This window comes from Maylandia zebra, linkage group LG7 (assembly GCF_041146795.1).
Source record: "Maylandia zebra isolate NMK-2024a linkage group LG7, Mzebra_GT3a, whole genome shotgun sequence".
Lineage (NCBI taxonomy): Eukaryota > Metazoa > Chordata > Actinopteri > Cichliformes > Cichlidae > Maylandia > Maylandia zebra.
The window spans coordinates 49086239-49114229 of record NC_135173.1 but is presented as its reverse complement, the minus strand read 5'-3'; the positions used below and the strand labels follow the sequence as shown (position 1 = coordinate 49114229).

The 27991-nt window shown below is 41.6% G+C and overlaps 2 protein-coding genes across 5 annotated transcripts; one reads left to right on the top strand and one right to left on the bottom strand.

Moving 5' to 3' along the window:
• Positions 1 to 17: 17 nt before the first annotated feature.
• On the top strand, positions 18 to 27410 carry fam78ab (family with sequence similarity 78 member Ab). Of its 4 annotated transcripts, XM_004549590.4 has the most exons (5): positions 18 to 229; positions 5356 to 5485; positions 11599 to 11963; positions 17159 to 17462; positions 22975 to 27410. In XM_004549590.4, exons 3-5 carry the CDS (start codon positions 11687 to 11689, stop codon positions 23498 to 23500), a joined length of 1107 nt encoding a protein of 368 aa, XP_004549647.2. In that variant the 5' UTR covers positions 18 to 229; positions 5356 to 5485; positions 11599 to 11686; the 3' UTR covers positions 23501 to 27410. The 4 variants fall into 4 exon arrangements, with proteins under 4 accessions (XP_004549647.2, XP_076742665.1, XP_004549649.1 ...); XM_076886550.1 differs by lacking the exon at positions 11599 to 11963 and having other exon boundaries at positions 43 to 229; XM_004549592.4 differs by lacking the exons at positions 18 to 229; positions 5356 to 5485; positions 11599 to 11963 and adding an exon at positions 15812 to 16362.
• Positions 6428 to 15259, bottom strand: LOC101464017 (inactive phospholipid phosphatase 7). The gene is made up of 3 exons (XM_004549589.4): positions 14960 to 15259; positions 14041 to 14780; positions 6428 to 8056 (listed from the first exon to the last, which is right to left on the bottom strand). The coding sequence occupies exons 2-3, from the start codon at positions 14513 to 14515 to the stop codon at positions 7668 to 7670; spliced, it is 864 nt and encodes a 287-aa protein (XP_004549646.1). The 5' UTR covers positions 14516 to 14780; positions 14960 to 15259; the 3' UTR covers positions 6428 to 7667.
• Positions 27411 to 27991: the final 581 nt, after the last annotated feature.

Genomic DNA, 27991 nt, shown 5'->3' with positions numbered 1-27991 from the left:
TCAGCGGTGGCTTAAATGGTTGTTTCTTTAGCCGTGCGAGCGGGCCCGCCCTGCAGCCACGCTTTTGCCTCCTCTGTTTACGTTTCCTCTTTGGCTTGCCGCTGGGAAGAACCAGCCACAGAGACCCTGGAGTTCTTATTATGTCCTCCGGAATGCCGTGGAAGTGGTGATAGTCTGACGTAATGTTCCTTGCACAGCGTAATCCCAAACTCAGAAGGTCTTGACGACTGTAAGTAGACTCTACTGAGTAGACTCTACTCGATGCAGAGTAGTAAAAAACACATTCACTCACACATACACACGTAGAAAATATAAAAAATAAAGCACCGAACATGAGGCGCAGTGAGCCGCTGCGTCTGTGCCCGTCACCGTCTTTAAAAGAACACGAAGAGAGAAACGGCAATGAGACTCCTGACTAAAAATCTAAAAAGGCTTCCAAGGTTTTTTCAAATGTTACTTTGGGATAGAGTCTGCAAACTATGTTTTATGATGGGTGCTGAATGATAAGACTTGCTTCTAGACAGATTGTTGGCGATTACTGTTAAAAAACAACAATAATAACATAAAAATTATCTTATTCAACATTTTAACACGATGACTTTCAATATTAGCATTGTGTTCATATGTAATTTCTCACTTATTCTCTCGAAGACCTCTGTAAAGTCTGGTATTGACGGGGTGCTGCTGGAAACTCTAAAGTTTGAGAGACTTTTGCCTCCTCTTTGCTTTTGCTTTTTCCTCTTCATCAGCATTTTCCTTTGCTGGGAATTGGGTATCATTGTGCTCCCGTTGGTCTCCTCCAAAAAAAAGCCCACACAGCAACCTACGTTTGTCCACAGCCCGACATTCACACACAAGCCCCAATATATGCCCCATCACTTTGCACTGCCACACTGACTGGCCATAGATGTAGCCATCTGATGGCTCTGTCAACACTGACTTGTAGTGTCAGGGCTAACCCCATCTCAGACATGCATGGAGATATTTTTCTGACATTTTCAGCGGCAGATTACCCGTATCTCCTCCTCGTTTTTCCCTCCGTGCTCATGAGTTTGTCATGGATTCTGATATATAATGCAGAACCTCTGTGCTGTCAGCATCCCAGATAACAATATTTCCTTTTGCTGAACGCAATAAGTACTCCGGGTTCAGGCACATTCGTAATAGCAAATGTCATATAATAATTAAAAGTCAAAAACAATTGTCAAATAGTCAAACAGTTACTTGTTTCCTGAAGCAAACAATCTGGTGATTGAGCTCTTTTCCATATTAATGTTCCACTTCCCCCTGCTGAGAAACTGTGCTTCAGAAACGCAGGATGCTGGAGGGATGCTGAACTGCATGGTGTTAAGGTATCCCACATGGTGATCACGCCATTTTATCAAATGGAGGCAACTTGCTTAAAACAGGAATAACTCATTGTTTGAGTTGTAACAGACTGTGGACCCAGATCCAGTCACCCTTAGACCAGAAAAGTAAATTCAAACTCCAGAATGAAATCACTGAAGTTTGATCAGTGCAACTGTGTATGATGTGGGTGATGAGTTTGTGGTGTCCCTCTAACTTATATTTCCAGGATGTTGGTTTGTTTGGATGCCAAAACCGCAGTGATATATCTGATCCACCAGTCACCAACCTCGGAAATGATGAGGATCTTTCAACACACGCGCAACACTCTTAAAAGAACCATTTCTTACAGACTGTTTTAGATATGCTGGGTTTGGTGAACACAGGTGAGAACAGCGAAGCTCGAGCAAACAATTGAATCATGCTGCACACACTGATGAAGATGGGAATCCTAATGTACAAAAAAAGACTTAAGAGAGATTCTTTAAGAGTGTTAAAGGATATGCGCCTCTGTATGATGGGAGATGAGTACAGACAAAAATTCTTTTGAATCGCCAAAGGAAATAAAAATCCCTTTGAGGCCACTGGATCAGCAGTGCATGATCACCACTGGGCTGTCCTGCTTGATAATGCAGTACTGTATTTCAAACCGATGAGGGAATTCATTCCACATTGTCGCGAAATCGATCAATGTAGAGCAGTGTCACAAACCACGGAGGCCCCCCAAAATACATGTTGTGGACACTTATAAAGCAGTGGGGTACACGCCCCCCCCCCCCCCCAATGGCATCAATGACAGATTAAAAGTTGAAAGAGGTTCCAGACATTAGTCACAGTTAATCGCACATCTTGTACATCTTCAATAGCTATAAACAGACATAGAACTTCTCTTTTCTATAACACCTTCCATACAAAGTAATAAACTTCAAGCCCTCTGACTCTGGTCATCTGTTGCCAAGTAGAATAAAATATAGTGAAACTCCAAATGACACATTCCTAGATTATATGTGTTGTAAGCATGCATTGCAGTTATCCTTCTATGTTCTAGTTTCCCTCAGCATGTATCACCTGGACAGTCACGCCAGTGAAGCTTAAGACCCTTAATGAACCGAACATCAACTCAAAATAAGCACAAATATGCAATGTGTATAAAATACTTCTAACCGTACTTGTAATAAAAGTTAACATAATGGAAGGATCCTCAAATGGACATCTTCAATCAACAACTTTAATGCAATATCAATACTGTAAGAAATATTATTAAATGGAATAATGCTGTAAAGAATCTTATTAATGCAGTTATAATGATGCAGGTTATATAGCAGCAATAAAAGAATTTCTGTATCTCCACAACATGCACAATATTGGGTCTCTGTCATCACACCATAACTTTGTTATGCCATATCATCATCATCATCATCATCATCATCATCAACATCATCATTTATTTATATAGCACTTTAAAAACACACCTGGTAGACCAAAGTGCTGTACAATACAAATATGCATATAGTAATAAGATAGCAGAAACCAGACATAGCAATCAAGTTAATAAAACAAATGTCAGTAACCCACAGAGTTAAAAGCCAGGGAATAAAAATAGGTTTTTAATAAAGACTTAAAAACTGGCCCTGATGTAGCCTGTCTAATATGGAGAGGAAGGTTATTCCAAAGCATCAGTGCTGCAACAGAGAACGCTCGGTCTCCTCTAAAGTTTCAGCCGTGACTTTGGGACCGAAAGCAGCAACAGCTCAGCTGACCGAAGGGAACGAGTGGGGACGTGGGGCTTCAACAAGTCAGACAAATAAACAGGTGCCAGACCATTTAGAGATTTAAAAACCAATAAAAGGACTTTAAACGGATTCTAAATTCAATTGGAAGCCAGTGTAGAGAGGCCAAAATCGGAGTGATGTGATCAAATTTCCTTCTCCCAGTTAAAAATCGTGCTGCAGCATTATGGAGAGATACACACATCTCTGACTCTTTCTGGGATGTTTTGAATTTTTGGAGTTGCTATTTGAACTCCTGGTAAGAAGCTGGTTTTTATAATCATGGATCGCGGATATTCATTGATGAGTTCTTGGAGTCTTCCAGCAGAAGGCAGTTTCTGAAACTCAGAAATTCGAATGAGATCCATATCAAACATAAATCTATAAAATTGAATTTAAATTTAAAATATGGTATAAAGCAGACTAAAGACAGCCGTGGCCCATATACGCATCTGAAAATCTCCCTCCAAACCTTCACTGAGGAGCCCTTTTTATGTGGCAGGTTTCCTCTGCATGCTCTGTTCTCCTCCTGCAGTCCAGAGACATACATGTTAGGTTAACTGATGACTCAGAGGTGGCAATATGTGCAGATGTGAGCTCGATGAAGCTATGAGTGAGCAGTAAACCTATAAAAATGCAAGCCCAAGTGTGTGAATTAATATTATAAATACATAAAAAGCTAACATAGCATTAGGGTTCAGGATAGGTGTGTGGGGTACAAGCCACAAAGATAATAAGTACACCTTCACCAGGTTGTCCTTGCATGACACAATGTGGTAAAACTCCTGGGATCAAATCTGAGATGCACTTTTCGTATCCATCTGTCTGCACAGTCGTGTTCAGCAAAGTCAGATTCTCTGAGCACCACAGTTCTCTTTTCCTAAGCCCTTTAAATCGTTTATCCTGACCTTTCCCATCACAGTCAAATAAAGGTGATTTGGAAAAGGTTGGACTATATTCCACCACAGCCCACTGTGTATTTGGATATGACGTCCTGGAGTGTAGTCAAGGAGAGTCCTCTAGAGGGCACACCTGTCTAACCTGTTACTTTTTATTAAAGCTGCACAAAGCTGCAAATGACCCCATAGCTTCTTTTCATTGCCTTGCAGTATTATTTTTATGGCCTATTGCACCGCAGTTGTTTTTAGTCCCCATGCTCATGCTTCAGTGTATAACATTCACAGTCACACACTGAAGCATGACAGCATTTTACCCATGATCAACATATATGTCCAAGAAACTATTTCTGTCTGTTCTGCACAACACTTACTGTCTTAAACTCTTGGTTAAATATTCAAATAGCACATATAGTTTCACAATAGATCCTCAGTTCCAAAAACATTAAGGTGAGAATCTGATTGATTTTGAAATCAGTTTTCATTCCTGCTTTTGGTTTCACAGCGCACTCCTTTGCATTGGTGCGGTTTCCTATAAAAATCCTCTGAGGTAAGAACAGTGTGACAGGAGAGCTATAAGGGTATGAAGTATGAACAATAGTCTGAATCGGCACATTAAAGTGTGCTTTCTGGATAAAAACTCTGTCGAGCAAGCGTAATCTTGGATATTCCTGTCTATTTTTGGTCCCATTTAATTTGTGTAAATTAAAATATTAATTTATGTCGCATATTTAGTCGTGCAATTTCATTTTATGGCTTTGCGTGATTGAGTTTATTATACTATTAAATACTTCATTAATATTTAAAGGCAGACTGTGGCCTGCCATACACCCAGAGCATTTTAATCTATAATTGTAATAATACAGGAAAAATTAATTAAAAAATTAAATCTCTTTTTCATTAAGTAATTTTAGGTTGATGGGAGGCTGTAGTGTCCATGTTATGCACACTCATCAGCCACACCTTGCAAGTATTGGAATGCACCCCCTCTTTCAGCCTTCAGAACTGCTTTAATTCTTCATGCTATAGATTCAGCAAGGTGCTGGAAACAGTTCTCAGAGTTACGTCCATATCGACATGACAGTGTCACACACTTGCTCCAGATACAGGCCATTTATTTACCATTTGTTGGCTGCACATCCTTGATGTCTCTTGTCCCACCAGATCGCAAAGGTGCTCTATTGGATTGGAGACTGTGGAGGCCATTGGAGTACAGTGAACTCACTGTCATGTTCAAGAAACCGGTTTAAGAAGCTTGAGCTTTGTGACGTGGTGCGTCATCAGCAGAACTCAAGACTCATCCAATCAAGGAAGTTTGTTTTGTTTATGTTTTGTTTCTCCAGCCTCCTACTGTCTGGTTTCGTGAGCTTGTGTACCAGTTTCTGTTCTAAGCTGACGGGAGTGGTCTACTGCTACTGTACCCCAGCTGCCTCAGGGTTTGGCGTGTTGTGCGTTCCAAGATGCTCTTCTGTGGTGAGTGGTTATTTGAGTCATTTTGTCTTCCTATCAGCTCAAAGCAGTCTGACCATTCTCCTCTGTCCTGAACTGGCGCTAACTGGATATCATCATTTTTCAAGCCATCCTCTGTAAACCATAGAGCTGGCTGTGTAGGAAAATCCCCGTAGATCAACAGTTCTGAAATGCTGAGACCAGCGTGACTAGCACCAACAACCATGCCAATTTTAAAGTCACTTAAATTCTGATGCTCAGTTCGAATGTCAGCAGGTTGTCTTGACTATCTCCATCTCATCTGTTGTGGATGGAGGCAGTGTGCAAAATGTGTGGTGTAACTGCTGGCCAGAGGGGCCGATATGGCAGCCTCGCTTCTGTCAGTCTGCCCCGGGGCGGCTGTGGCTACAACTGTAGCTTGCCTCCACCAGTGTGTGAATGTGAGTGTATGAATAGTGGAATTGTAAAGCGCTTTGGGTGCCTAGAAAAGCGCTATATAAAAGCAATCCATTATTATTATTATTAACTGGTCTGTGAGCCCCTCATGCTTTTGCTGTTGTTTATCCATTGGCAAGTCACAGAGAAGAGTAAAGTTATAACATGTAAAGAGCTGAGGTTGAAAAAGAGTGAAACGTGTCCACTGTATATGTATATATATATAGTGGGTGCAAACACCCCATCTGGAAAGAAATGGTGTAAAATGTCTTTCCAAATGAATAGCCCTCTCCGTATGACATCCCTATGGAAATCCATAACTTAATTTTCTTGAGCTGTGGGGCATTTTACAATCCTTGTGAAGTCTGAAGTAATAAAAAACTACTTTTTTTGGAAAGTTGTCTTAAGAGCAGACAAATAAGCTACTGGTAAACAGAAAACAACATTTATCCTATTAATTGTAATAAATATTTTTCCCCCACATTCTGCTTGTGACATATCTGCCCAAATCTTTAATCACAGACAGAATAGAGCAGCAATCCCAAACACCCACAGGCACATATACATGAAAACAACAAATTTGGACTGCTAGTGGCATCCTCTTACCAAAACTAAATAAAACACATTTACATTTTCCTAACGGTTCATTTCATTTTATTGAGATAGAACAACATAGTAAAAACATCATATACAGATCCCTGTACAGCACATACTCGCGTACACTAAACTGTTTAATCATACTAAACCAATGAAATGATGGCAGAGTTCATTCAAAGCCATAAAAAAAGGCATAACATGTCCACAGCTGATATTTCAAACCAATGTTTGCTTCTGCTTCGTTCCCACACACATGCACTTGTTTTTAGTGAGGCATAGAAATAGTTTCACTGCCATAAACAGTTTATGATCAGCTAATTTAGAGATTTTAATGAATCATTAATGAAAGTGCTGTGGAGAAATATTAGCTTTAAAAATGATTTAAACTCATTAAATCACAAATGGCACATTGATAGAAATTAAACTTGAAAGGGTAAGAAAAAAAATTCTGGGTGATAATTGTACATAAACAGATTAATTAAAAAAAACTTCAAATATGATAAACATATGAGCAAAAGAAATAAGAAATGTAGACTATCCAAACTGCCTTACTTTCATATATACTTGAATGTTACATACAACAATATAACTCCAAATTTCAGTGTTCAGTTGTGGCTTCTGTGTTTAACTCTCCTAAAATAAAAGAGAGAAAAATGAGATCCAATGGAGTTTGGTGTCCTTGATAGAAGTTAAATAATAAATGAATATGAATGAAAGTCTTTTGAAAAAATCCAAACCACTTTTCCTTCATGTACACTTTCAAGAAAACCTGTAGCCAGTATGCAGATATTTTATTTTGCTTGTGGCTGTTAGTGTTTTGTTAAAACTATGAAGCAGTGTCATACTAGAACTTGTAAAGCGTTATGAAGGTCTTGCGAGCTTCCTGGTTTAGGAATTGCATGCAAGTCAGCATCTGGATCCGAATATTAGTGGGTTCCTGCTTGCAGCCTGCAACGAAAACCTGCTTTGCAACTTTAACCAACGCATAGGTGACAATTTAAAGGAAAACCCCAAAGACTTGAGCCTTCATCATGAACAGAAGAATGCAAGTCTTGTTGAAACAAAGCCGAGGTGCAATAAGGCTGTTCTGGCACCAAGTGTTTCCTTTAATTTGTCACCCGTCTGTGTGTTTGATATTGCAAGGTTAAACAAGCCATGTGTGCTAGTAAACAGCTCAGAAAAAGGGGCTCCAGCTCAGCGTGCTTATGGAAATAAGAGTCTGACAGGTGTTTGATGAGAGCCACACCGTCTCCATTAGGCTAAAATGGAGCATGCCAAGCGCAAAGCCGCACACCATATCTGTTAGGTGGTGCTTGCCCAAGAGCACCCGGGACATGCCCACTAGGAAGGCCCACAGCACCAACAGGATGCGAAGCGGCACAGCCAGCACCAAGTGGGACAGCAAGAACTTGGAGACCATGGCAGCTCGGCTGGCGTGGGCAGCGGGGAAAGAGTACACGTCCATGGCGATGCAGTCCAGGAAGCTCGGTGTCATCTCCCAGGGTCCTCTCCGTTTCACCAATCTCTGGACCCCAGCCACGGTCATCACGTCAAGGATGAGGGCTATCATGAAATAAAGAAAGCAGACAGTTAGTATGAATATGCAGTGAAAGTCAAAGAAAATGGTTAAAGGAGTACCTGACTTGAATCATGGTACAAGTAAAAGATCATCGCTTGAAACCATATTCAGAGAAGTATAGAGGTGTTACTGGTGATATGTACATTGATTTTAAGGTAAATGTGATCATTTTGTGGAAAAACAACCACTGTGAGTGGTTTTACTTTGTCTCCCCTAACTGGACATCTCTAAGGTGTGAGATGATTAATGGGGATGGATGTAGCTTTTAAAAAAAATCAAATGGACATCAACTCAATAATCAGTTTTATAAAACTATTGGTCCATTTGTTAGTCTTCACATAAAACAGAACAACTGTAGTAAATGTGTAAGTAGATATTTCGGTGACTAGTACTAACCAGCGAGTAACATTTGCTTCACATGACCAGACATTCGGAGACGCCTTTTGTAACTCCACAGCACTCCTCAAAAATATTTCTACTCTGACCATCAATAAAGCCATTTAAAGCCATCTTCACACTCACTAAACCAAGCCTACGCTAAGTAACTGTCAAGTGTGTGAGGTACTAGTTATACTGCTCTAATACTTGCTATCCTAAAGGGACTGTTCTTTCAAAATCAATCTCAGCTCATTAAAGGCAATACAATGTGTCCATGCATATAAAATCAACTAAATCTGAAAAAGTTCTCTCAGAATCAGACGAATTGTTCTGCACAGTGAATTTAGTCTGTTTAAATTTTACACTCATACAGTGAATTTTTTCCCAGTTACAAGCCCTACAGGGTCTCACACGGTCTATTTGCAATTTGTGGCTTCATTGCTTTTTGGGCTTGTTACAGATTTGTTTTGGCGTAAAATAACAGGTCTCTTTTACTGAATTTTCTGAACTTTAGAAGGGGGAATTCCAGTTGCTAGGACCTCGTCTGCTGGCTCATCCACTGACTAAAGATGTTTGATCAGTGTGATGATTCCCAGCTCTTACACAGAACACCAACGATGAGTGTTAAAATATGACAGAAAATCATTTGACAGATTGAAGATGAGCCTGGAATCAAAATGCAGATAAAAAAAAGAGGAGACCTTTCATAAGCAGCCGCACTAAAACATCCACAGTACCAATGCTTGATTCTATGTCACAGACATCAAATTGGTGTCATCATTTTGTTAATGAAGCAATAATATATCCCATAATACTGACACTTAGTGTTGGTTATAGAGAAAAAAAAGTACCTCAAAGGCCTACAACTTGGAAATATCACCAATTGGGAGGTAAAATTTTGTTATAGTTAAAATAAAATGAGGCATAAGATGCCAACTGATATTGAGTAGAGGTGCAATGGAAGGACATTTGGGGTCTTTGCTGCACGGCCCCATTGTGCCATCTCAGCAGACGGGGACGGTGCTTGTAGCCAAACGGTGACGCATTGTATCGGCTGTAAGCACAAGTCTCTTTGCGACTGAGGTTCTCTAAGGTTTGCTGTCACTGCAGACAAACTAAGATTTTCTCTGTGCTCCTGCCGTGAAAGATTGTCTGCAAACCTGCGGTCAGCATTGTGGTTCGTTTTCAGAAGTACGTCATCTAAGATTTGAGGTGATGAACTTAGATTTGCCGTTTGAGGGTGGAAACTCCGATTCTAGGAAGTGTAGCAGGCGTGAGCAGACAGTAGGTCAGGCTGCTACGCGCTGCTGAGAAACAGAAGGAGTAGTCAGTCTGTCGCGTATTCTAACATACACACTGTGGTTAGTCAGCTCACATGCACTTATAGTCCTGCTCTATATACTCTACATAGATGTAAAACACAGTAATGACCACAGCAAGCCATTTTTCTATGTTTGCTGTTGTTCACATTTACTTTTCAACAAGGGAGGTTACATGTATTTATATAAGGTTTTTTGTATTGGAGGGGGCGGCATGGAGGCACAATGTTTTTTGTGCCATTTTTGCCATTATTGGAAAGTACAATGCGAGAAAGACACGAAATACAAGAACAAAGGAGCAGGGGGGTGACATATAGTGAAAGTCGAGCTGGTAATCAAACTAAGAGCTTTGGGGAATCTACCTAAACAGCTAAAAGTGGAAAGATTGTTGAAATTTCCGTTGTGAAAACCAGCGATATCTCATATTTTCATCTCAAACAGACATACCCTGCGCTGCAACACTGAGATACTTCACAAATGCTTTGTCTATATGTGTTTAACATCAAAAAACACCATTCATTTATTGCTTCTCAAAAGACAAAAAGAAGGGAAGGAGGGCTACACAGGTAAGCCCCTTGAAACATAAAGCTTAATACTGAGCTATCTGTTCCATCAAGCATGATGAAAAATTAATTAGAGACAACAGCTGGGTGAGCATGACCTAATCCTGTCTGTTTGTTACTGTCACCCTGCACACAGGCCTCGGCACAGAGAGATGGTTATTCAGAGCACACCGGACTCTCTCTCATTCATCCTTGTAATAGCAGCGAAATGGATGCTGACAATAATGTTGCAATCTTACCTGCATGCTTAACAGAACCATATAGATGATAATATAACATGAAATAAACTTGAGTACTTTAAAAGTAGAAACAAAGCCGCACACACACACACACAAACCACACCTGATAAAAATAGGAACATCCCCTCCACAGCTAAGACACGTCTCTGACATGTTTAATAGTCTTTGAGAAGGTCCCAGGTTGCGTGCGAGTAAAACAACTTAAAACCTAAAGGAGAAACATTTCTACGCTGCACAGCACCACGTGTTTGCAACAGTGGGCTGAATCAAACTAATCCCGACAGACCAGTCATGGCCGATTAGTTTCCCCGATAGATAAAAACAAAATATACTTTCAGCGAGTATTTAACATTAATTCCTCTTCCCTCTGTTGACCATGTTGGGATATTTTCTCCTGACAGACTTCAACAGACCAGAAATTATCCTGCAACCAACAAATATTGAGCAAGCACTTAGGGCAAAAAAAAAGTCCCAAACACAATTCAACAGTGTCCCAAATCCAGAGATTTAATAGCTCCCACTCAGAGCTCAATGCAGCTACAGCTACACAAGATTTGTGTTTCTGTTTGGTCTTTAATCTGTGTTTGGGACTGTGTTTATGTGTGCATGCCTGCACATGAACAAGCATACACACAGGTCCCCCAGACTTTCAGAAAATTCTGATCTGATGTAGTGAGATCAAAATTTTGCTGCAGGATAATATTAAATGTGCTGTAGTAAAGCTTTATGTAGTTACTGATGGAAACAATAACCCAGTACTGAGTCAGTAACAGGACTTGTAAGAGCAACGTGTGAACCCATTCTTAGGAACCTGGGCCTTTGCATTGTTTGTACATACTGTTCCACTGTACCATGACAACCCTGATTGGAAACATTGATAAACTGCTCATGAACACAAATAAAAACTTCAAAAGAGGATATTTGAAGGGTCTCGAATTGAAAGAACTTAATGTGAAGGACTCACTGTTGTCCAGCTTCATAGATGTGACGCATGGTCAAACTAAAAAGTCTGCTTCACTCAATGCAGCCAGGACACTGTGCTGTGGGACACTGTCACCGGTCCTCAGCCCTCCTCCTGCTCGATATCTACCCATCAGTCGTCCCGGGCTGAAGTGATGGTCCATAGCTGCCTGAGGGATCAGAGTGGTGCTGTTTCTCCACCCAGCCTGAACCTCTCCAGCTGCTACACAGCAATGCCTGATGACAACTTACTCCATGTGGACGGCCAAGCGGGTGTGGACCCAGAAACAATGCCTGATAACACTGCAGCTTTTCCACCACTGGTGGCTGATGACACCAGAGCGGCCGGCAACCCCATCATGAAGCCAAATAAACGGACCTCATCCCAGCGTAGGATGCTACAGTTACAGCATTCTCCTTTCTGGGCACAAAGTAAGGACTATGCACTTCTCTTGCGTAAGAACAAACAGCCTTAATCTGTCATGCCAAAAACTGATTTTCCCCAATTTGGCAAAAAAAAGAAAAGAAAAGTATTTAAATTGTTGTAAATGACTTGTTGGTATATAATCTGTCTAACATATAAAGTTATTTTGGGTCACAGAGCAAATTCCTGTCACAAGACAGAAGCTGCAATCAGCTTTTGGCAAAGTGACTTTTTTCTATCCTGCATTTATCCGGGTTAAAAGTTTCACTGGCGTTAGAAATGTCCCTTTCAAGAGTGAGCCGGCCAAGAGGGCAACAAATATAAGATAATAGTTCCATAAAGATTTTCTAATTAGCCAAAAAGGACTGGATAGATTATAATGTCATGTCAGAATCATAAAGACGCTTTCAAAACAGGCAGTTTTTTAATTTTATATATAACCTCTTTCTTAATCTTGTTCACTACAGCCTATTTGCCATTATAAACAACAATATTACACATGAAAAACACAGAAACAGAAATCACTTTTTGGCATGACAGCAGCTAGTCTGGTAATGATTAGTTGTGTTTTATTTAGCAGCTCCCCTTTCAGGCCTCACCAACTGAGTATGCCGGATTGCCCTCCTGTGTTCATAATGCCCATTATCCGTTTTAATAAACCAAGATCACAATTTAAAACAAAAAGACCCAGTTATAGTATTTCACCAACCTCATATTTCACTGATGCTGCTGTTTTTTTTTTACCAATCCCTGTAATTATAAAGGCACAGAAGCAAACTGTCTCATTTTCATCAAATTTCTACTTCCGGACTTAATCATCTAATTCCTTTGCCCTCTAAATCACAGCCCTCAAAGCCTCTAAGTCCAGCAGTTACTGCCCTTCTTAACTGCAGATCTTTAATCTTCTGCCCATTATCTGTGACCTTCTGTTCTGCTAACATGTGTGTATGTAGGAATGAATGAAAGCCTGTGGGCTTGACTCTCTGTTTGCATGTGTAACCATTTAGACTTTTTTAAGTGTTTTTATCCAAATTGTGAAGCACTTTGTAACTGTTTGTTTTAAAAAGTGCTATACATATAAAGTTGTTATTGTTATGTATGACTGCTGATTTTGCCTTTGGGGGCATGGGTCAATTTGTCCGGGCTTTCAGTACAACAAGAACTTCCTGTCTACTTCCTGTTCCAACGAATGCAGACAGATCAAAGAAAGGAAGTTTCCAGGTTGAGTTTCAGCAGATGAAGTCTCTCTTTTGCTCTTGCCACATACAGTTTAACTCTATATGCAATCAGAGGCACCTCAGACGTGGTTGGTCAGTTGATTAGTCTATTCGAACTACAAACAGAGTACAAATAGGAACCAGAAAACCTGCAGTGGAAAGAATCTTGCCCACAGATTTCAGATTCATATGTTTTAATGAAGACGGTTCAGAAGGTTCTGAGTAATCATCACTGAGTGATACAATTTGACAGAAACGTACTGCAAAAGACAACTTTTGCTTGAATGATTGACTGCTTTGACAGTATTAGACTGTGCTGTGTTACCAGTTTGATTCGAATATACTTGAAAGTTAAATCCAAACCGGAAAACTGAAGATTTACTAGATGAGAAAAATGATAAAGGTTACATTGCCTGCATAGGAACCTCAATACGCAGTTGTGACTTCACTAAAAAAAAAAACTGAGACTAGGTGATATTTTGTCTTTTTCTTTCTGAATTTGCAGGTTTTCCTCTCTGTTGCTTATTGATAACTGGGAAAAGGTATCAAATGTTGAGATTCTCATTGCTCTACTATAAAAGCAGCAGTTCAAGTAATATTAAGCAGACGTGATACAGTCTATAAACACTTGTGAAATGTGCCTTCAGAAAATGTCACCCACACTTGTTTGTCAATAAACCCCTGCACTGGGAGGCCGAATACACTGAAACTCATTTGGCAAGCTCATTTCTGGCACAGCTGGCTGGTTTCAAGTGTGAGAAGGACAGAAGCGGGAAAGACACTGTGTCACTGTGGGTGCCAGGTATGGCTGCGTGGTGCATTTTGGGTACTGAACGACAGAGGTTGGTGAGTGTGGTGTGGCATTTACCCAGCAGCAGGTTGACTAGGACCTCCTGTCCAGCCAGGGTATTACTCCGTGTGAGACACACGATAGTGCCAATGATCCACGTGATGCCATGCCCCGTGAGAGCCAACAGGGCAACCATGGAGCGGCAGCCTCCCCAGGAGGACGACGTGTAGGCGCACACCCCCATGCGCTTGGACAGGCAGATGTCAATGGCAAGCAGGGAGTTCATTGCTATTCCTTTGAAGGAAGGGTTCAGCTGCATGCAGTCTTCCTCTGGCATTTTGGTGGACTCTCTTCTGTCCCTGCTGCCTCTGTCGGTAGGTTCTTCACTCTGCTGACTTGTTTGGTGCTTGATTTGACCCAGTCGCCTTGAGCTGCCTCGGCTCTCAGCGGGGGCCCCGCCGCTACAGAGGGGCTGATGGTTGAGGGACATAAACTCAGGTCTGCCCAGGACGCTGTTTCTCTCCCGCGCCCTGGATCTCACACTGGAGGGCATACTGGGGGTGTTGGGGCCAAGTTTTCTTCTGTGGCTATAATAACCGATTGCCAATCTCCAGAAGATAATGCAAGTGGTGCAAGACAGTGAAATGTCCCAGGATAAACCCCCCTCCCCTCCCTACACCACTCCTCCCCCACCTCCTGTGGCCTTAATAGATATATTTAGACACGCTGGAATGCACGTTGTCTGTGGTGTTTATGCCATGCGGGGAGGAAGAGTGTATTGAATAGCATCTGCTCCGTCCAATCCAGAGAAACACGATCTAAAGCACGGAGATAAAAATTACAACATGAACATTTCGTTACGCACCGATACACCACTAACAGGTGCCTCACTGCGCGTGCTTTTGGTGGAAATCAAGCTCAGTGCAAATTTAAAACAAAAGAAGAAAGAAAAACACTGTGTAAAGAGACTACGAAAGACACGGCGTTGTCATCTTACCGAGCGAAGAAGGGAGAGCACGGGAGCGCGCACATCTCTCTAAATCCTCTCCGATATACAGAGAGGACGTTCACGTATATAAAGCGATCCGCGCAAAATCAGAGGAAAGTTGACAATCACCAAACCGTCGACAAGAAAAGGGAAAAGACAAGGCAGCGCAGCGCAGGCAGTGTAGCGTTTGATTGTTCCTGGCGGATTTGACGTAGCTTACGCACGATTCCCGATTCAGCCTGGGCGCTGCGCTCCAGCGCCAACAGCGGAGTTCTCCAAGGTGCTTAAACAGACAGCGCCAGGACTCACAGAAACCCCGCATTCGGCTTTATTACACACAAAGACAGGGGGCAGGGCTTATGGAGGGCCACGGAAACAATTTCAAATGTTCAGAAATGGTTAAAAAAAAAAAGAGAAAAGAAAAGAAAAGAAAAAGCGATGAGCACACAACCTACATTTTTACAGAATTTATCGCACCGATCAGACCATTTGTTGTCTGCTACTGCCACACTACAGCAAAATACATAAATAAATCAAAATTTATCAATCATTTATAATTTATTTAAAGCTGACTGTGATCCACTGATTAGTCAGTGGAAAGACATTTCCAAAAACCCCACAAAGATGATTTCATTTGTCTGTGTCCAAATTTTCAATACCACCCAAAGAGAGCGGACACGCGTCTTAAGTTACCTGTGGGGGCTCTTTTAGGCTCTCAAAAATCACTTACTAATTATATGTTATCAGTTATAATTATAACCTTCTCAAAATGAGGGACCTTTAGCCTCCATTTCCCAGCATGCTTGCAACACTCGCAGAGCGGAAGTGTCGTCAGGAAGACTACTAAAAGCTGCTTCCCAGGCAGCTCAGATAGACCAATGCGTGTCGGGGTGAACCTGCCGAGGCAGAGATGGGACGAGCGCGGAGAAATGACAGCTTGTGCAGGAATTTAGGCTGAACTGCAGCCCATCTCTCGGAGCACTGCAGCTGTCCGCTCGGTCGAACTATGTAACAGTTGGAATTTCTTCCATCAGAGCTGCATTATACATATTTTGTATCTATATATTATTATTATTTTTTTTATTCAGTTTGACACCTGATCCCGTGGAATGGTCGCAAAAGTTGACCCGGCGCCGTCCTTTTGGATGTTGCCGTGCTCAGTCTCAAACTCGACCAGACTGTCAGCGCTCGGAGAAATGCTACCTCTGTTAACGGGACGCTGAAATTGTTTGCAATTGGAAGGAAAGGGGAGAGAAGGGGACGAAGAAATAAATAACGGGATCGGTTGTGGAAGGAGATAACGGAATTACCTCTGTGACCGGAGAACTGTGCGAGCCGCCGTTTACGCTGAATTTCTCCAGGATTTCGCCCCAAACAATTCAGTGGAGACTTTCCAGTGAATTGTTTTATAGGTAGACTTTCTTTCTTCTTCTTCTTTTTTTTTTGCATGTTGCTTTGTCGGCTTTAAAAACGGGAAAGAAAAAAACAGACCTCAGTTCGTAATTGTACTGCCAGAACCTCTGTTTCGCAGATGTAGCGTTCAATGGTACTTTTCCTTATGAGAAACTGAAGCCAATATTTTAAGTTTGGTGGAACATTTTACGCTTTTTTTAAACGGACTTTCGGCTGCTCCGCGTTACACTAGAGGCATTTTAAACTGTGGGCGTCCACTCTTGAAAACCTCCAATATTTGTGATTAGGATTCTCGTCACCAGCTGGACGCAGTCACAGGGTTATATCTTTTGAGTGCACACGCAAAGGAGAATCTGATGCCAAGCTGTAACACAAGTAGTTTTTTTTTTTTTTGCGTGTGTTAATTATTTAGCTCATACATGCCACGAACCTTTCCAAATGGACCCACTTTGCCCAAAGGCCAGAACTTTGTGTGGCAGTGTCTTGTAACTTTGGCAGCATGAAAACATCTGCGCTCGGATAAGAACATTTCTGGTGCCAGAGCCTGTTTTGGTGAAGCTGCGTTCACGCACTGGGAAGCATTCGCTCTGTTGTGAAGATTTTCTAGGCCTGCCTTCTTTTGTAGTTTTGGATAAAAGAAAAAGAATGCATGGCTTTTCGTGAGAAACATTGCTTCATATAAATACTTTCTTTGTGCTGGTAAACCATTTTTTCTTCTCTCTGTTGGGGAAACATGATGTGGAACCAACTGTGGTGATCGTTTGCTTGTTTCCATGCGTCTTTCCTTTCCTCCAGACTGCTGGACGTTCTTGTGGACTGTGTTGCTATTTAATGCAATGGGCTGCATCCAGAGTATCAGATGTAAGCCCAAGAGTTTCCGAGACAGCATCGTCATCCTGGAGCTGAACGCTACTATCGACTCCAACCCCACCAGCATCGACGAGACATCCGGCGTGGTCTTGCGCTACCGGACGCCGCACTTTCGAGCGAACGCCCGAATACTGGTGCCACCAGTAGCAGCTAAGGAGACGTGGACCATCGGCTGGATCCAAGCCTGCAACCACATGGAGTTCTTTAACACGTATGGGGACAAAGGAATGTGAGTATCCTCGGGTCTTGTTGTTGCTTGGTCAGGTGTAAGGGATGACAGCGCGTTGAACGCATGTGGATGAGATTCAAATATGAAAAAAAGAAAAATCACCTTTGACATCATTCCAGCTGATGAATAAATATGTCATTTGAGTTAGTTTGCAAGTGGCATTTTTTGCTATTGACACTTTTGGTCAATATTGGCTCTTCTACTTTTAATTAAATGAATTTTATTCCAGTTAGCCAACTGTGAGCTTGGTTTCCAAAAACTATTCAGATTATTTTGCCATTCTAGATTTAATCCACGACAAACCCCAAAGAAAGTATCTAATGCTCACAAATGTTAAGGAACTAAATGTGCTTTCTAATGTACGACCCCAACACAGGGAAACAATCACAGCTTCACTACTTGTCTTAGTTCTGAGCAAGTTCTGAGCAAAAGCTCAGAACTTGAAACTATTTAGCTCACAGATGTGACAAAGAGAAGTTAAAATTTAAGAGACTTAAAGCTGACACTGTTATAACAACTTTTTGGGAGTGCTTACATCTTGAAAATGTGAAGAGTCCAAGTAGGAAGACTTTAATTGGATCAAAAAATCTGCCAGGAACAGTTACTGAAAGGACGTCTAGGTAAAAGGTTTAACAAGTTTAACATAAGCAAATGAGCTTGAGTTCTTTAAGTACGGGCAAAGACGAGTAGCAGAAAGAGTCAGTGCCAGCCACCCAACAGAGCCAGAACCTTAATTCCTGTGTAATTTATGGTTTAAATTGTAAGAATATCTCAGTTTCTGGTTTATATTGCAAATAATGCTAAAATGACTTCTTAGAGGAAATATTTCACAGTAGTGAAACTAGCCTACGGTTGCATGTGGTTCTCCCAGTTCAGCAAGGGCACACGTGTGTGTCATGCAAGCGGAACGTCACATATTAGCATCAGTTTTAAAGAACTTAAAAGATAACTGTGAGTGTGTTTTAATAATCAATAGCTTGACTGTCCCCACAACACATGGGCTTTAAGCATATGCTTGCAGGCTGCAAACACCTTCAAGAGCTTACACGTGTTTGAGTGCGGGACACTGATGAGAAATAATAGTTGCTGTAACCTTTCTGATGCCCCCTCCTTGGAGTGGAGTTATTTTTTCATCAGTCGTTATTAATAAAGCAAACATGAACAAATGCTGCTTTTAACTGTGCTCATCTCACCCAGGGACTATAAAAAGGTCTCGCTCGCTCTTTAATTAATAAAGTTCTATCTAATCTAATCGAATCTAATTTCCTTTATTTCTCAGAACGAGTGTTTACATACGTAGGGTTTGTCTTGTATCATGTGATAGGCAAACGCAAGTTGATCCGTGTGCTTTATCTGTAGACACGGCAGCAGAGGATGTTTGGGTGCTGCACGACTAAGATTAGAGTCCCGTCCTGGACACCCCACACCCCAGTATGGGCCTGTATGACACAGAGAGAGGGACAGAGCCCAATTACTTTCTGAAACTCAGTGTCACTGGGTCTTATTGGCCCTTTTATCTGGCTAGATTTTACACTTTCCATCTTTTGTCAAGTTCTTTTTTTTTTTTAGATAATGGTATACAAATACATGCTGAGAAGAAAACCCACATTCAAAACCATGCATGCATTTAAAAATGCTGAACTTGAAAAAGACATTTTTCGCAATACACCAGTAATGAGAATGAAACATAGATGAAATGCAAATACATGTATGATCATTTAAACTAGCACCTGTAACTATCTGGTTACGCAGCATATAAGTGGTGGTATTGTACCCCTGTGTTTGTCACCTCCCACCATAAAAAGACAAAAACATAGACACTATAAGCTCGCTGTCACCAACGCCACGTTCCCGAAACAGACAGAAAACAAAATAAATGACGCTGAAGACAAACTGATGGCATTATGCTTTTCTCAAATTTTCCATAGCTGTTGAGATAATATCATTTTGGTAAATTTTGTTTTTGACATTACTGGTAATGAATGTCTGATATCATGACTATATATAATTCCACTTACCACATTTTTTAGTCTTCTCAGAAACCACATAAGGGTACACTCACAACCATTTCATTAGTTCTACTATGCTAGTACCAGCTTGGACGCATTTTGCCTTCAGGATTGGATTGGATTCAAATTCTGACCCTCCTACCCAAATGTTGCAAAGAAATCGAGGCTCATCAGTTCAGGCAATGTTTCTCCAATCTTCTATTGTCCAGTTTTGGTGAGCCTCAGTTAGAAGTTAACAGGAATGGCACCTGGTGTGGTCTTGGCTGTTGTAACCCATTGCTGTCCATGTTCAACCTGTTGTGCATTAAGAGATGCTCTTCTGCAAACCATGATTGTATCAAGTGGTTATTTCATTTACTATGGCCTTCCTATCAGCTCAAAGCAGTCTGGCTATTCTTCCAAACTCTGGAATCAAAGAGACAAGTTCGCTCACTGCTTTTCCTTTTTTTCTCAGACCATTATCAATAAATCCTCAGACCAGCCCATCTGGCACCAACAACCATGCCATGTTTAAAGTCTTCAACGTGACTTAAATCACTTTTCTTTCTCTTTCTGTTGCTCACTTTGAACTTTAGCAGATTGTGTTGACCATGTCTACGCACCTAAAAACACAGAGTTGGTTCTGTGTGGTTAACTGTTAGATATTTGCGTTAATGATCAGTTGAACTGGTGTACCTGATGAAGTGGCCAGTGAGTGTGTAGTAAATGCACTCTTGACTTGAATTACCCTACATGACTGTAACAGATATGGTATATGTATATATAGCACTGCGCTGTATATAGGGGTGTTAGAATGTGCGCACCCAGATGTACAGCAGTGTTTACAGAGGGAAAATCCTTGAATCTCGTGCATTCGAACATTGACTTTAAATCATTGTCCAGTGTTAGGAACGCTAAGCATTTCTTTCCTGCAAAGACAAACAATGAAAGAAAAGGCTATTCCTTATGTACATTTTTAAAGGCACACTTAGGTTGTAAGAGATGAGTCTGCTACCGCTGCTGAGACTCTCATACTAAGTAGCTCCTTTGATGCTAATAAAACTTCAGTGTACTGTAATTGGACAGAACAGCCGAGGATGGTAATGCTGCTGATTTCTCTGCTGGCTTTGGATGATGTGCTCGGGATTCTGTTTGCATCCATCACTTCTTCTCCCCCGTGCACCCATGGGCTTTTAACGAGGTGCAGTTTATCGAGTTTGAACAGTTTGTGTGTATTCAGAAAAAAAACATAACAGACATGCACAAAGAAAACAAAAAAAAAAATCCAATTTATTATAGCTACGTCTTGAAAGAAATCGTATCCCTGTTGAATATAGAACATAACAGTCATGGGAGGAACATTTATTTTCACAGAAAACGGTGAAGCTCGATGATGCAATTATCTTGTTGATTGCTCTGACACCCTGTTGTCTTTACTTTTGTTCCTAGTCTTCAGTCTCCGTGGGGGAGGGGGGGGGAAAGAAGCATTTCCTGGGCGTCTTTATCATTTCTTTCTTTCTTTTTAAAAAATCAAACAGACTGCTTTCCAAACTATTTGCCCGCAACATGCAAACGAGTGTGAGAGCAAAGGTGCAAAAACAGGAAATAAGCAATTCCACTGCTTGCTTTTGTTCGCAGTTGTGATGGGACCTTTTCAGTGCATGGACAAATCCTCAAAAAAGCTTATTTAAAATCCTTTCTTTCGGCATAAAGCTTCAACTTTTCATATATAATTCAGTTTTAAATAGATTCTTATTTAGAACACATTTTGGTAGGCAGCTTTCAGTTTTGACATGCAGCGTACGAGGCCTAAGACCGGAAGAATTCTAGGTGAGAGGGAATCACAACTATCTTTATGACAGCAGCGGTTACAGGTTTTTTTTAAGACTTGCCACATGAGCTAAACTACCTCTTCTGTAACATCACACAATTCATTCATTAGAGGTGAATAAACCAGATGTCATTTACTGCATACTCAAAGTGGGGGTTTTTGCAAAGAATTTGTCATACAGTTAAACTCAGTATCTTGGTCAAGTTGCTCAATTTTCCACTGATCCATTTCTTTAAAAGTTTTTTTTTATTGCCCTTCTATCACCACGCATTCAGTATTTCTGTAATACTTTTAGCCATTTACACCTTTTTAGCCATTTTCTCAGACATGGATTAGGCCTAAGGCTAGACTGAACGTTTAAATCCAGCGAGCTTCTCCTTTGAAACGAAGTTTTTAGTCTAACACTCATCTCAATCTATGTCTGGGAAACAGAGTCTGTCTTTATTCACGCTAACTCTGAGAGTTACATGTTAAAACTTTTCTGCTTTCCAAATATAATGATAATTTAGATATTTGTATCTATGGTCTTGCACACTTAACATTATACAGAAACTGACATGCTCACAAGTCACGGTGTAAAAAATGGCCTAGCAGCTCTTTAAAAAAGAATGAAGAAAAAAAGAGTGGGTGAATCATTTTAGCGTGTCTGCGGTTGTGTCACAAACACGACCTATGGGAGGCCATTTGCTTGTGACAAAGCAGGCAGTGAAGGCGCAAACAGGAAGTAAGCCCTATCTCTGCAGTGCTTTCCCCAGGCGTGATCAAAGTTCCTCAGCGTGTAGATGAGCCCGCAGCTCTAGGTTAATCCTCCTCCGATACATGTGCTCTTTTTACACTCAATGAAACACAAGCTTGAGGTTTACCGTAAATCATACAGTCATAAATGATGAATTGGAAGAATTTTCAACAGAAGGTGTCAAATAATTTGAATTGAGGAAATGTGTGAGTTCATGACAAAATGGAGAGTTGCTACAAAATGTTTGGGAGGCATCGTATTAGAGGATGAAGGGATCCTTCAGAACAGAAATGCACATTTGCACACAGACACACACGGGCCTGCTATTAGCATGCCTGACATGCTAATCTCACCAACCCCCCTGGGTGAATTCATAAATCACAATGTGAGGCCAGGCGTAGCAGGCTAGTAAGTCATGCGGGCTGGTGATCGCACTGTTATCTCTGTTCTGCTGAGCCTCGGTTTCTTTGAACGAAAGGTAATCTTTTTCCTGCTGCGGGCGGAAAGTCGATAGGTGGACAGAGCAGAGGTGCAGGGTGGCTTAAGTCGTTCGGTGTCGCCCGCTGTGCATGTCAAAATATTTCATCACTGTATTGGGTTCCAGCTCAGCAGGACGTTACTGCTGGAAGCATCCAACTGTGAGACTTTGATCCAATTTACTGTTCCTGTCCTGTGTTTGGTAGATAGACCGAAAAATCTATCAACTGAGGAGGCCACACTTGTGGTTCCATTTATTATGTATTTACTGTTCTTCATCATTTTTATCAGTGTTTTAAAGGGGTCAAATGACCTAAGATAAAAGGTCAGATTACGGTGCTGCGTCTTTCATACCCTGTTAAGCATTATTATATAACATTTTACATGTGCTTACATCCAGTTTTCCCTTCAAAAACAAATGATTTTAAATAAAGGATCAGTGTCTGTGAATCCTCATCTGTGCTTCCTTTCAACTTCCAGGTCAAGTTGGGAACTCCCTGATCTACGTGACAGCAAGATCCAGGCCATCAGCGACTCAGACGGCGTCAACTACCCGTGGTACGGAAACACTACTGAAACCTGCACCGTCATAGGCCCCACCAAGAAGGACAGCAAATTCGTAGTCAGTATGAATGACAATTTTTACCCCAGCGTGACTTGGGGAGTGCCCGTCAGCGACAGCAATGTGCCTCAGCTCAGCAGCATCTTCCGCGACCAGAGCTTCACGACTTGGCTCGTGGCCATCAATCAGGCCACCTCAGAGACGCTGGTCCTGCAGACGATCCGCTGGAGGATGCGGCTTGACATAAAAGTGGACCCGGAGAAGCCGCTGGGTCAAAGGGCCGTTCTGAAAGAGCCCGTGGCCCAGGTACAGCCACAGATTCTGGGAAAGAATGAGCCCATCCCCCCCAACGCCATGGTCAAGCCCAATGCCAACGACGCCCAGGTGCTGATGTGGCGGCCAAAGACTGGTGACCCTGTGGTGGTCATCCCACCTAAATACTGACCTGTTTTCCCTCTGACTTTCACTGACTGGCCTTGGATACCTTAACAGTATCATCTTCTTTAGTTTCTTTCTTTTACTCCTGCTCCTCACCAGCTCTCACTGCTTTAACTCTTCTTTTTTTCTGTCTCTATATTCTCTCATGTTTGAAAATGAAACCAGCTCTCAGAAAACAAAACAAAAGACCAGCTGTTGCTTTGAGCTACGGGCTTGAACACTTTCTAAAGGCACTTTTGAAACCGGAGAAAATGCAACTATTCTACCTTCAGACTTGGTCGGGTCTCACTGTGCTAAACTGCAAAAACGAAAGAGAGCATTTGTTTTGTTTTTTTACAGTACTGTATAATTGTTTGAGCCAACCGACGTAGGGTTTGGGAGTCCAGGGCAGATTGAAGTTTTTCTATGACCGTGCGTGTGCAGGTGGATATGCACAAAGGTCATGAACAAGCATCAGTTGTGTTTTGTTTTGTTTTTTTAATTTATGGACTGGAAGAGAAGCGTATTTAATTGTATTTGATGTTATTGCTGTGTTCTCTACATGACACATTGCATTGGGTGACATACTAGATTTTAGTACTTTTTAAAGAAAAAACAAACATGCAAGACATTCAATCCATGCTGCCTTACATTACATTGCTTTCCACTGCGAACTTCTTAGCCTTAAACAAAGTGCAATGCAGTATGTGGTAAACTCATGCCCGTTCCTTCCAGACTGTTGGCGCTGGCACGTGTGGGTTTAGGACAGGAACCACAGCACTGAGGAAAAACTCGGGTTTCAGATCTTGGCTTCTGGGTTTCATTTACCTGCTGAATCTATTGTCTTAACAAACGCAACTGGCATTATGCACAGACACAGTTACACAACTGAGCTAACTAGCTGAGCTGTGTTTCAAGTGCTTTATGCAAGAGAGGAGATGCTCTGTGCAGATGGACATACAGAGAGGCGAGTCTCATCAGCAGCCCTCAGCACACACACATAAACACAAAAACATGCAATAACAACTTGAGCATAAAAAAAAACTCCACAGTTGACCTCATTTCACTTATTTTACTCAAACCTTTACTGTTTTAGCAAAGTAGCAGAAAACAAGTTCTCTTTTCTCGATATTACGCCATCTCAGGGCCCCTTGTTACTTCCTTCCCTTCTCGAATCTTTTTTTTCCACCCATCCTGTCTCGCCTCCTCCTTATCACATTGCTCACATTGAGCAATCAATATCTGTTATAAATAAGAAGGGAAATATTTTTTAATAAGTGGTCAATGAAAACAGCAGTCTGTCTTTTATTTTTTGCTCCTGCAATCTTTTTGTCATCGCATTTTTATTGCTGCTGCCATTAATTTGCCTTCCATCTAATTTAATCCAATCATTTGTCTTCTATGTTAACAGATTTTTCTGTTTGTTCCCCCCCCCCCCCCCCGTCCCTCACCCTCAATCACTTTTAATCTTTATCTACCACCAGTGCTCCTCCTCCCACTCGCTCACTTGTTCACTTCCTCTCTGCCTCTTTTATTTATTTTTTTCATCTGCTGTCGAGGCTGCAAAAGCAGAGCAGGAGGCATGCGAGTTCGATGCTCAGTTGGCATATAGATGACCCACTTCTCCTTAGCTCTCTCCTCGCTGCAGAAATGTGGGGCCCGTGGTTTTTTTATTTCACCGCTGGTGCACGACCCCCCCCCCCACACACACACATAAGGAAGTGGCTCTGGTCAGCTAAAGATCGACGGTCGATGAAACGATGCGTATTTAAGTGCTAATCTTTGAGAAGGGCTTTGGTGGTGAACTGAAACTGCTTGCAAAAGCGTGAAGAAACAGGCTAAATTTGGCAATAAGGGAGGAGGGGGACAGGGGTCATTTACTTATCAATGGTATCCCAAATATACTATGGGTTGTGTAGACAGTTTTTCACTTCCAGTTGTTCGAAGCATCTTGCAATTTCCTTCCGCCCCTCCCCAGTCTGTGTGTGTTCAGCGCCAACTAAAGAAATCATCTGCATTCAAGTCTGATCTGCTCGTGCATTTCACAAAGGTCACTGGGCTGCTGTTTCAGAGTCCAAGCATCATACGCTGTATACCACCAGACTTGGTCCGGTCCTTCAGTGGCCCTACATCAGCCACTTTCACTGAGAAAGCAGGCACACACAAACGTAAATAATCACGATCTGTTCCACATAGGAGTGGAGTTTAATTAAGGTGACGGGTAACATCTGCGTTTACCTCGAGCAAAGAGCAGGCGGCTGGGTGGAGGGGTGGGGAGCGGGGGACGCTGAATGTGAAGGTGACAACAAACCGGATCCAACTTAGATCTTTGCAGCAGCTTAAAAATAACGCTGGCATTTTCAGAGAACTTGGATGTCAAGTTGCTTCAGCTTGTGGCTTGTAGTGAAGGTGATGCCGCTCATGCTGCGAACCCACCGACCTCTCTCGGGCAATAAGCGGCCCGTCTGCTCCGCGGAAAGCCGCGCGATGACCGGTGGACACCGTGGATCGTACTCAAGTTGGACCACGTGTAATGTAATTAAGTGCTGACACACAGTCACTGACTTTCAGTGTGTGCGTGTGCTTTAATTCCCGCTGGGAGGATTTAGGCAAGATGAGGAGTTTCACTCGTGCTTATGCTGTTGTTGAGTCATGACCCTCCCTCTGTCTTTCTCTCTCTAGTCACCCATCTCACTCACACACATAAGCAGAGGGCAGGGAAGGTTGTGTCCTTGTCATAAAATGAGCTTGCCCTCACAAACACACAAAATCACCCCGAGGCGAAGGGACCAGCCTGGCTTGGTATCTGTTTGTCACAGCAGTGTCACATTGGCAGTGAGAACTCATTTATCAGCCCGGCACGTGGACCGTCTGAACACATGCACAAGCCATATTCAGCAGCATGCCTGTTTACTAGAAAACAGGAAATGCTTCGCAGCATGTAAACATTGTATTGTAATTGTATTGTATTAAGATCCGAGAGAATTAAAGTACTGGGCTCACCAAGTGGGTGCCTGCCAGCTATCAACAGCATTTATGTAATACTGAAGGCAAAGGGCACCAATTGTCTTCTGTGTGTGTCTCAATCTTTTGAGCTTTGTGTAGATGAAAATGTGTGTTTTGTGTTTGTGCGGAAACTTCAAAAATGCTGTATGTGCTTCCTTGACTAAGCCACAGAAAAACAAAACCACAATGTTGTACTTTTGCTGTACAAATAGTGAAAAAACAAAGGTGCCAAAATTGGACAAAGCCAAAACTATGCATTGTTTTTAGAGACATGTGAACTCAAAAAGCTCTTGGCACTTAGTGACAGACCTGTTTCTTTGGTTGTTTTTTTATTGAATGCACGTTTGTATTTCCAGAGAAACATTATGAATATAGCCATGCTAGTAGGGCTGTGCCAAGTGAGTGTTTCCTCTCCTAAACCCACACCCTTTACAGTTCCTGTGAGGACTGCTAGCTTTGTTTCATTTCCTTATTTAGTTATCTAGTGAACTAAATTCAAATTGAGTTCACACTCAGGACCACCTGCCTTCATTTTCCGGCTTTTACTTTTGGCCATACCCCACGAAAGTTAGTATTCCACAGGTGCTGCTCCATTGTGCTGTTCTCCTCGTGTCAGCGATTATAAGTCGTCATTTTAAATGTAGCCCAAAAGATAATAGGAGCAACTAAGTGTGTCCCTCCTTTCTTTTTGGTTTGTTTTCTGGAAATACAGCACTGAAACAGTTCAGGCCGAATGTGTTTTTTGGGAATTTTTTTCTGTTCCGCTTTGATTTTTACACCAATACTTGAAAATGGGTCAGTTCTGGTAAAATATTTAAAACTGTGAAAATGCACACCACTGGGGAAACAAACCCTCAGAAAATAAAAATAAATATATATATATATAATATAAAGAGGTCTTTTTCATGCCTAATAAAATGTAGAAATATTATGCACAGTCTGGCTTTTTTTTTTTATTTACACGTGCTATTCGTTACCTGCAGATGTTGAAAACTTATTTGCAAATTATAATCTTTATATACATTTTAATTCAGTGAGGAATCCTATATAGTCACGGTAAAAAGAAAGGACACCTTAAAGTTTGATATATAAGGAATTAATAAAGGATTATCTGGTCCTTACCAGGTCTTACGATAAGGTAAATACAACCTGAGATGAACAACACACATCACACAATGTCACTTTATACAAATTTCTTAAACATTTCAATCAGGTTGAGATCTGGACTTTTTTAAGCCACCCTGTTATAGTTTTGCAGTTCGGGATTCTTGTTCTGCTGTAATTTTGCCAAGCTTTAGCTGCCAGACAGACGGCCTCACATTTGACTCTAGAATACTTTGGTTTACGGAGTTTATGGTCAACTCAGTGACTGCAAGGTGCCCAAATCATCACCGCTCCACTACCGTGCTTTATAGCGCTGATATGCTGGGTTTGTTTTCGTGTCAAACGTGGTGCTGTGGATTAAGACCAGACATTTCCACGTTGGCCTCACTTGTTCAGAGAACAATGTTC